Raw genomic sequence first — 10,728 nt, 5'->3', positions numbered from 1 at the left:
AATGTTGGCAATTAGTGCTGCAAGATTAATCAATTATGAAATACATGTGATTATTTTATTATTTTACCATCTCATAGGTCAAATTAAGTCTTTTGGTCCATTCTCTTTTGGAAAATCTAATTGCAATACTTCGGAAGTCGGAAGAATTGCTAATACACGCGTCCCAAATTGTGCAGCCTCATAACCATTTCAACGAAATACATTTGTTTGTAAAAATATCTGATGATAGAGAAGAGGAGAGGCTGGTGAGGCCTGACTCTGCTGCTGCGTGTGAGAAGTGATTAGTTTGAGAGCTATAAAGTCTTCCTGGTTAGTAATAAATCAGACTTTGTAGTCGGTTGCCATGGGATTAAGGCTGGCTAATTAGACGTGGGTTTTCTGTTTGTCACATACAGAGGATGTCAGTCTGGTCCCTTGGCGCAGACCAATCATACCCAATTATCTGCACGGATGCTTGGTTTGAATGATGCATCAGAGTGAAGAGAACAAAGTGACTGAGGTGAAGTGCACCTGCAGCCAAGGCAGCTGGACTTTATCAACAGAATCAATTTCAGCAAGAAATGTGGGGTAAAAAGTGATGCAAAGGTGCAACATAAATCATAAAAAAGATATTTGTGCTCAAAAATGTTCAAGCAGATACATTTGACATTGTATTATTAAAAATCATGTTTTGCTTTTAAAGGTGCACTGTATGACTTTTCTGGTGCAGCGTCTGCCCTCTTCTTGTCTAGAATGTTCCTCAGTATAAACTTCCTCATGGAGACACCACCAGGCCAGGTTGCTCAGACACATTTATTAGAGCAGGGGCGCACAAGCTGGGTCGTTGGCCGAACATAACATAAAGAATAAAAACATAAACAATATAAGAAATAAATAGCCTTGTATAGACCAGTAATAGTTCTATGTGGACACTGTTGCACACATCTGCAGCAGGTCCTGACTGAGTCCATTTCCATGCATTAGCAGCAGGATAAGGTGATATGATTTCACAGACATCACAGACATGTTGATATTGATGCAAAAACTCTATATGAGATTATTATTTTTATAGTTTTAGCTGATCGTAGTAAAACATGTGTTTGTGGTCACAGTCACATTAGTGTGGACACAGTCAGAGCTCACTGCAGCTTCACTCTGTCATGTTCATACTTTATCACACTCTAACTTGTGTTTTTACCTGTGGCTCCTGATCTGTCCAGGTTTGCACTGGTTTGGATGTTTTCCTCACTGAGCTGTCATCACAGAAGTTTGTTTTCTTGTTGTTAGCTCCACATTAGCTCTGCTTTTAGCCCAGCTCTAACATCGACAAAAACGTCTCCTTTCTTTATTCCACGTGTTTCCCAAATCCACGCGTCTCTTTCCCCGCTCAGACCTCTGCTCAAGTCTGTAAAATGCGTGTCGGCAGACTAGGCACGCCTCAGCCCTCGGCACGACGATCCAGACACACACAGCAGTGCTGAGCAGCGTGGGGGAGCTGCCGCAAAGGACTGTGGGACTCGTAGTTTTAGCAATAAAAAGGCTATACATCTATAGGGAACATTTGTTACAAGTCAGATCTGTGCAGAGTCGGCCCCGCTCACTGTATGAATACATCCTTAAGACATTCCCAATCTGAGGGTCGGGACCCCACAGATTCTCATGGGGGATTCTTAGAAAAGAGGTCTGAACTAGATTTTCTTCCCTTTTAATTAAAGGATGTTCCCTTATTGTATACATTATTTATTTTATATAAGTATATATTATATGTTTTATGTAACACTATAACATCTTTACTAACCAGAAAATATGTTGTTTTAACAAAAATTAGTTGTGAAAATAACGCCAGTTTGAAAATAATGTATAATATCACATATAAGTCGCTCCGGAGTATAAGTCGCTCCGGAGTATGAGTCGCTCCGGAGTATAAGTCGCTCCGGAGTATGAGTCGCTCCGGAGTATAAGTCGCTCCGGAGTATAAGTCGCTCCGGAGTATGAGTCGCTCCGGAGTATGAGTCGCTCCGGAGTATAAGTCGCTCCGGAGTATAAGTCGCTCCGGAGTATGAGTCGCTCCGGAGTATAAGTCGCTCCGGAGTATAAGTCGCTCCGGAGTATGAGTCGCTCCGGAGTATGAGTCGCTCCGGAGTATAAGTCGCTCCGGAGTATAAGTCACTCCGGAGTATAAGTCGCTCCGGAGTATAAGTCGTTCTGGAGTATAAGTCGCTCCGGGGGAGTATGAGTCGCTCCGGAGTATGAGTCACTCTGGAATATAAGTCGCTCCGGAGTATAAGTCGCTCTGGAGTATAAGTCACTCTGGAGTATAAGTCGCCAGCCAAACTATGAAAAAAGGTGCGACTAATAGTCCAGAAAATACGGTATGTCATACGTCATTTTATCTCGAGCAGATATTCTTTTGCGCTGTTTCCACGCCCAGTTTTACACAGCACCACTGAGCACCAGTTGTAATGGAAATGCAATCAGGGCTGACACAAGCCAAGAGCCGAGCTGCGTCGGGACTAATGGAAAGAGGGCATTAGTGACTCACACGGCTCTTTCTTACAGGTTTCCAAAGATAAAATGTTTATTCATTATAATTAGACAGCATGTGTGGGTCTTCTTTCTGCTTTTACAGTTTCTGAAGTGGAAATTTACTAATTGTGACCAAAAAAGTTGTATACAACAGTTTGAATCATGTCAATATTTTGTTCATGTGCTGTGCTGATGTGCAAATGGGCAAAATCTTGTGCAACTGCAGCAAACCAATTTCCTCAAGCGGACAGATAAAAGCATCATCTCAGCTGCATTTATTCGTGGTAATATATAATTTGTTGATTCTAACGTGTCGGTCTAAATCACATCTTGTTAGGAGTGCATTGTACTGAGCATTGTGGAGTTAGTGTGGGGCGTTTCCCACTGGTGCTCATAAATAACAGGGCTGTCTATCACCATGTTGTGGCTATCACTTTGGAGATGTACAAGCGGAAATAAATCTTCTTTTGCAGACTCATCATGCATAATGAACACAAACAACCCAACACCGGCTATAATGACATTACTGCTTCCATCCGCCGCCGCCATACAACTATGAGGAATTTCTTTAGAGAAGTCATTTGTCTTGTTGAATGGATTTTTCAAACTTTGAAGGAATTTAATCTTCTCATCACCTGGGGTAATCTGGGTTTGCTCATCTCCTCTCCGTCTTGTTTTTTCCACACACAGACCGCCCTAAATTATTCACCGAGTGCATAAAGCACTGTGTGTATTAATCAGAACAGTAGCTTACATGCGTGCAGTCATTTTTCAAGCCATATACGAGCTCAAAGATGTGCCACTTTCATGCTGTTTTGGCAATTACTCTCTGTCAAGTTCAGATTTGAATCGCATGCGTCGCATAGTGGGAGGCTCTCTTAATACAATCCAGTATGGTGAATTAAACGGGCTGTCGATAGCATCTTAGCGGGCTGTTTTTGCGTCAGCCTTTGCAATTAAAAGACCATGCTCCCACGCGATCACTCTTGATGGTAATGTGAACTTAACTGATAGGTTTTAATGCCTGTTTTTTCACCTCATGGGTTTTTTTAAAAAGGTGAGGTCAGGAGTTCTGTGGCTGCACAAATCTTGCAGGTTCAGCAATAACAGCGCACACAGGGATCTATATCATTATGTCACCAATCAAAAGGGCACACGCCTGGAAAATGGTTACAAGGTGCTTGCGCTGAAAAAGGACATTTAAAGATAATTTGATTAGCTCACAAGTGAAGTTGTACGTGTCATTTCAGCCTTGATTGGTTGTATGTTATGCTCCCAGTCCAAATACATCCAGAAATCAGTGTTTTGCCCATGGCTTCTACTGTAATTTTTCCATTGCCGTGTATCGTGTCACAACCAGGCACAAGCTGTAACTGAGGTTTGCAGAATGTGTGACGTGTGAAGTGTCTGTGTGTGAAAAGTGACTTACTGAGAGACACAATGGGCAAATTCGTCATCCTCTGTGCATATCAACACCCAATCGTTTTGTACAGGGAGTCCACAGCTCATTTACCAAAATCACAAAACATATTTTTAGTTTGTTCTTATCTGTTGATCACTTTGAATCTACCCTTTGGATTTCATATTGTACTTATGGACTATTGAGTTTTTTATGTATTTATTATTTCCCCCTCTGTTTGATAAACGTGGTTGTCATTAAAGTGCATTAAAGCCAGTGCAGTTCCAGAGACATCAATCAGAGACATTTGTATTTTTTCCCTGCATGCCACCAGGAGTATGCACCAAAGTTATCCATTCATTTTGTCCATGCCAGGAGTTTTGAGGCCCAGATACATAGTTCTGATATCGAGCGGGATGATGATGATGCCAAAAACCGTCCGAGCGCTCTCGTCCTCTTTGAACGTGTGCGTTTTCACTTCCAGGTTAGCGCACCAATGGGCAGCCAGACCAAAGACTCGGAGCCCGCCCCCCGAGGCTCTCCGAGGACCTTCCTAGACGAGCTGGTCCTCACCTTCAGCTCCCCCATGGCCTGGCTCCTCGTCATCGCCCTCGTCATCACGTGGTCCGGGGTCGCCATCGTCCTGTTCGACCTCCTCGACTACACCACGCTGGCAGGTGGGAACAGTACACTCTGGGCGGCCTCGCTTTACGATTCATTTCACATTCCTACCACTCAACAATTGCATAACCGATGTTTCCATTGTATCGTGATTATAACATCGTCGACTCTTTACTTATGCATTACCAGTTTTCCACTCTTTTCACCGAGACGTCCATCCATCATTCATATTTAAACACCATTTCACATTCAACATTTACAGCGCATATTTTTTACAAGTGACAGTATCTTGTGAAGGTCATCATTTTCAAATCATTTTCAGTATGCAGACAATGTGAGCCTCGCAGAAAATAAAAGTTAAACGGTTCAGTGTGGTCCTTGGTGCTTCAGTGGTCAGTGATTACGATCGTCTTGCCGACTGAATCCGGCCCAAAACTTTTAAAATCATCTCCCTTCAGACTTATTAAAATATATTACGTAATACTTTGTAGAAACTTGTGCGCACCTGCATATTCACATTCGGTTGGTGCTCTCAGTCTACTCTTTATTATTGAATTGTAGGACTGGGCGATGTTTACAATGTTTGAAATTGTGTTCCTCGTTTCGATCGATCTCTGAACACTTCTATTTAATTTAGTCTTTTCAAAAACAAAATAAACATGGCTTTAAGTAATGATTTCATGAACATAAACTATATAGATTTGATCTGTGGCGTTTAGTATTGGCTGTGGACCTCTCGATTCAAAAACCCAGATTAAGAGTCCTAGGGGTAAGTATAATTCAGGATTAACATCGTGACCAAAACAACAATAAATTTCAACATTTTCTTTCCTTAACACGTCACCGCCCCTCCATATGTGACCTGCTTTATGAAATCAAACTTTGAATGATCAGTTAAGACATAAATAGAAAGCTAAAAAATCACTAAATGTACTTTTTTGAGGAAAGAGTGAGCAGAAAGGACTCAATTTTCCTTCTAAATTCATCACATTTATTTTAATTGAACCGAAAAAGACCGTTTGGAAATTGCCACTTTTCTACAAATTGAATTTAAAAAACAACGTCATTTTCTACCAAAAATGTCACAATTATGATTTTTTTTTTGTCTTTCCAATTTTCCTTTATACGTAACCTATAATCACAATTATGGATTAACCTAATAATCTTGACATCCCTGGACATGCCTGAATCTTGATATCTCGTCCCATGATCGTAATTAGTGAACATTTAACCTTCAAAGTTGACGTGTAGAATGAAGAAAAACAGACATTTAAGATTGTTAGGTCAAAACACTCTTCAAATCCTCAGCTCTTGTTGGTTGCTGTACATTTGTGTACGGCTCAGAATCTATCAAAGTAGAGTCGCAGAAGGCTCAGCGGTGAATCGATGGAGACGCCTGTGGGGAAGACAGGCCGAGCGGGACAATTTAGAGACCTAACAGCTCAAACTGCTGTAGAAGCCAACACTGATAAAACGATTCAGATTGTAGTTATCTGTACATCAGACGGGAGGTTCATTTAATCCAAAGACTGCATTATATCAAGTCATTTTAATGAAATGGTGCGCCTCATAACTTTGCTGACAGAAGGTGTGCCATCTGCTTGTCTGAAGTGGAAATGTTATTGCTTTTCCTGAAATGTTCCACAGTTTGGCACTAAACTTATCCATCGCCATGTAGACAAGCAGGTGATGCCCACCAGGCCAAGTTACAGGTCAGATCTGTGGAGAGATGACCCCGCCGCTCACAGCAAGAATGCATGTGATGTTGTTGTTGTTGTTTTTCATTATAACAACCGAACAAGAAAAGCAAGTTGCATATCCTCCACCAGAAAAGTTATACAGTGCACCTTTGATTTAATGTTTGTTTTTTTAACCTTTATTAACCAGGTAAGAACCCATTGACCAAGTAAAGATATAACAGCACACATATTTTAAAACATTACACATTAAAGATACATTTAAGAAAAGAAACAATACATTTAAAAACACTGACATTGTTTTAAAGATTTACTCTCTTTGTCTTTTATGATCAAACAAAAACCCCTAACTAAGATCATTTCACACAATCTCAACTCTGACTGTAAGGAGTTCCAAGCTGCAGGGGCAGCTTAGGAAAAAGCTTGTTTTCCTCAGTCAATCCTCACACAAAGGACAGACAAACCAAACATGTGAGCCCAGGAAGTAATGATCCTCTGCTCTCTGCACCGGGGCACACAAGAAGGAAGGTGCACAACCAAATATTATCTTATATACTAAAACTATCCAATGTGTAAAACTGGCTCCCAAAGAAATCCATCCAGCCTTGGCTTGGAGTTCAGCTCACACCTTCCACTGCATTATAGTCAACAGTAGTTTGGTGCACCTCCTATAATATGTTGATTTTCACGTTCAAAGACAGGAAAAGCCCTAAATCTAAATTATGAATAAAAAATACATTTAGCAATAGTGACTAAAGAGCTGAAGAAGAGCCTGGTAATACTGTGCCCTAGAGGAAAGTCACATTAGATCAAAGAGAGAAGCCAAACCCAAGTAAGAGTAACGTTACTTTAGAATGGGATGAGACAAAAGAGAAGTAAAGGGTAGTGACCCAAATACATACCAAGTAAGAGTAAAAAGTACTCATAGAAACTAATGCCTAACACTTTGAATGCAAAATGTATGTCAAATCCAATTTATGCTTTGAGTTATTGTAATTGGACAGACAAAACATTAAATGAGGCACAGATTCTGCTATTTCCAACGAATGGACACAAAAACAAATCATAGTTGAAGGTACTGTGTAAAAGTTTGACGCATTTAATGTTGTTCAAATAAATTTTTTGCCACTAAAGAACTACTCACTCAGCATTAAGAGTACTGTAAAATTATGGAAACCACTCTATTCAAGTAAATACAAAAGCGCCACCTTTGCTTTAGGTGTAGAATGAACTGGAAGCTGCATTTAGTCACCTATTTACATCTCCTTTTTCCCATCAAACCCCAGATAATATATGTACACACACTTCTGTATCTAATTACGCAAAACACTTGAAAACTTGGCTCTTTATCCTAATGATATCATTCCCTTAATGCAGCTCTGCAGAAACTTACAGCATATCAATTTCTTCCTACACTCCAATCCGCTTATCTGCAGCTCACGACTTAATTGGCTGTACTGATCAAATTTCATTTTCTGTGATTCAGACTTTAATTACTGCATTGTCATAAGATAAGAGGGTTTTATTTATTTTCCTCAAGATTACATCCGTACATCACTGATTGAAGTGTGTGTAGATCTCCCATCAAACATAGCTGTTTTCAATCTTGTGCGGTTCCAATTATGATTGACAAACTCGCTCATTTGAATCTTCAGACAAGCCGTGCTTTTTCGCTCTCTGCGTAACGTTATCGACAAAGATTCCCCAACGCTAAATCGCTAATTTATTTTGGTGTAACTGAATTTGTTTTGATTTTAGCACAGAAACAAAATCCGCTACACGTCTACAGATCTGCAAATTGGATTAGTCTGTGCACAAAATCCATCTGAACAAATACCAATAATAAACATGCAATAATGGGATTTATATCATATTTTAGGCATCAAATTGAATTACAGCCATAAACGAATCGTGATCAATATTTGAACTTTGCGAGTGGTTCAATTCTGACCCTGATGTACATGTTGACATTTGATGAAAGAGGCATTATCGACTCAAATGCAACTGGACTGATTAGCCTCGTGTAGTTTACCTGTGTCAGCCATTATTCCACTCATATTTATTTGTGGCAGTTGTTGAATGCAATTATGAGTAAAATGACTGAAGTAATTTGTCAAAAGTCGGTGTGGTATAGCGAGATAATTTCAACAGGCTGCCAAAACACATTTTACTGAGCCTGATGTAACCGCTGAGGCACAGTTTGATTTGATGCTTTTGGGAAGGATAAAATGTTAACTTGAAAAATAACCTTCACACGGGCCAAAGACACATAGATATTCTTCATGTTCAACAAAGTGACGGTAGTTCTACAGAATTGATGTTGTAAATCTTATTGATCACCCTGTTGGCTCTTTGTCTCTACATTTATTTAATGGTAATTCAAATATTCAGCATTTAAACAGCCACAAGCCCAAAAAAAAGAGCAGTGAGCCCTGAAATCTAACACTATAATTTGTTGGCAGCAAGACACATTAAAACCAGCACAGATGGAATTTGTATCACAAGCTGCTTAAGTGTCTACAGTGCAAATATTATACACAGTACGACTATTTCAAAGAAGTACCAAGATCAATTGAGTTCTGCTGCTGCAAGAGGACCTTGTGGCCTCGCTAATAACTCCACTTTAACAATAACACATAAACCTGCAGTATATTTGACGTATCTGAATTTGTTTTTGCCACAGAGATAAAAGCTATCACACTTCTATATCTATGTTTTTATTTGTTTATTAATTTGTCGTTTGTTCACCCTTTATTAACCAGAAAAGACTGAGATGTGGAGTCCTGGCTGAAAAGCAGACCCTGTTGCACATGTTACTACTTTGTAAATTAGAATGTAACTTTTCTGTTGGAGGGTCCGTCACCTGCTTGTTTCCATGGAGATGTTATTACTTTGCCTGGAATGTTCCACAGTATATCATAACTATATCTCTTATATATCACACTGCGTGTTGGTGTCACCTGTTTCCATGGAGATACACAAGTTCAACTCTATATAGTGGAACATTCCAGTCTCTGGCAGACTCTACATCAGAAAATGTCCTTTAGGGGGGACACTTCAGGTAAATACATTGCACAATCTGCACCTATCATTTATTATTTAACTGAATCCACACATCCATGGATTTCTATGGAGCATTAAACTTCAGTGGCCGTTTTCTCAAAATGCATTTTCAATTCCATTAGATCTATTTTCGTAATGCTCAAAACAGCAGTTGCCTCGATGGGCGGCAGTTCTTCCCCCCTGTATTGGGACATAATAAAGATCACCTCTCAAAGTAGCATCTACACACACAGAACAGTCTCGTACTCAACAAGATTTTTATAGAACTTCCTGAAGGATTTGTCGATATCCAAGTCCAAGCCTGATTTATTTAAGTGTTAACTGCAAAAAAATAGGTGTGGAAAAAACACACATGCGTTTGTTTATTAGCGCGACGGATCGCATCGCATCTCTCATCTCTCATCTCCGTAGATTTCCGTCTCTTCTGAGACAGCTCAAACTGTCTTTCTCTGTCTTCATTTTGTCCCGTACACTGAGGGAACTATATTATGATAGATCCATGCGCTTAGACACGTGGAAACATGCTGCTCTCCTGGGGATGAGCCACACGCGGCTGCAGGTGAGGTTAGGTGAGTTCTATGATTGATACGTGGCAGGACTAATCGGCAGTCCACGCCACGAGGAAATGAGACTCAGATTTGGACCAAAAAAATCGTCCATTCCACCTTTAACCGTTGGCAATTCTTACACATAAAATGCCTTATTTTTTAATGAATACATGACATTATGAAAAACTTAAAACAACTACACAAGAAGTTTCAGATTGATGTCTCGTTTCTGGACAGACTCTGAGCGTAGGAGGAAAGGCGCTGAAAAATCAAGAAAAACTCCCGCACTCCCTCACTCTTCTTTCATTTTACTATCACAACGTTTCGGTCCCTCTGACCATCATCTGGTATCAAATTGATATCTCTAAATGTAAGATGTTTTCCAATTCCCCTGCAGTGTCTCGCCCGGAGCGCCCCAGTTTTCAAAGACTGAAACATTGTGGCCCTAAATGCACTTGTATGCGGCTGGACACAAAGAGCCGTTACTAATGAATCGCTGTGGAGAAACTGCCACTGTGACTTTTACACGATCGGCGCTGCCTGCAGAATAGCATTAGTTGATTTTCTATAATGATGACCTTTATCGCAGCCATACACCAAGCGTCACCATCACGTCTCTGGTCCATTCTCCTCTATTACACGGATAAACCACTTTTCTCACTCATCTCCTAACGCCTCTCCTCCCTCCTCCGCCCATCCCTTACTTCTTCTCCTCCATCTCCACCTCAACCATCTCATCCAAAGACTACACTTCATACTGTGACGACCCCAAATGTTTATCGCCGGGTAAAACCAAAAACAACTTCTAACATATGGTTTTTCTGCATGATTTCAAAACTGCACGTTGTCTTGTTAATCCCTTTTTTGTCGGGAATGAATTACCGGTACCTGAAAT

The 10,728-nt window shown here is 40.3% G+C and overlaps 2 protein-coding genes across 10 annotated transcripts in view; both read left to right on the top strand.

Moving 5' to 3' along the window:
• The window catches only part of LOC140356210 (A-kinase anchor protein 7-like), a 186,429-nt gene that overhangs the window by 80,444 nt on the left and 95,257 nt on the right, over positions 1-10,728 (top strand). The window lies entirely within an intron of this gene.
• trdn (triadin) overlaps positions 1-10,728 on the top strand; it is a 29,496-nt gene that overhangs the window by 4,749 nt on the left and 14,019 nt on the right. For 7 of the 9 annotated variants that reach the window (XM_072441109.1, XM_072441142.1, XM_072441076.1 and 4 more), the window contains one exon: positions 4,389-4,581. In XM_072441109.1, the coding sequence (XP_072297210.1) occupies positions 4,389-4,581 (193 nt within the window). Of the gene's footprint in view, positions 1-4,388; positions 4,582-10,577; positions 10,620-10,728 lie in introns of all 9 variants that reach the window. The other 2 variants (XM_072441119.1, XM_072441100.1) reach the window with 1 other exon arrangement.

This window comes from Eucyclogobius newberryi, unplaced genomic scaffold (genome assembly GCF_026437365.1).
Source record: "Eucyclogobius newberryi isolate DKJ021-1_F unplaced genomic scaffold, fEucNew1.0.hap1 SCAF_1, whole genome shotgun sequence".
Taxonomy (NCBI): domain Eukaryota; kingdom Metazoa; phylum Chordata; class Actinopteri; order Gobiiformes; family Gobiidae; genus Eucyclogobius; species Eucyclogobius newberryi.
The sequence above is the reverse complement of the archived record's forward strand: the minus strand, read 5'-3'. Positions and strand labels throughout refer to the sequence as shown.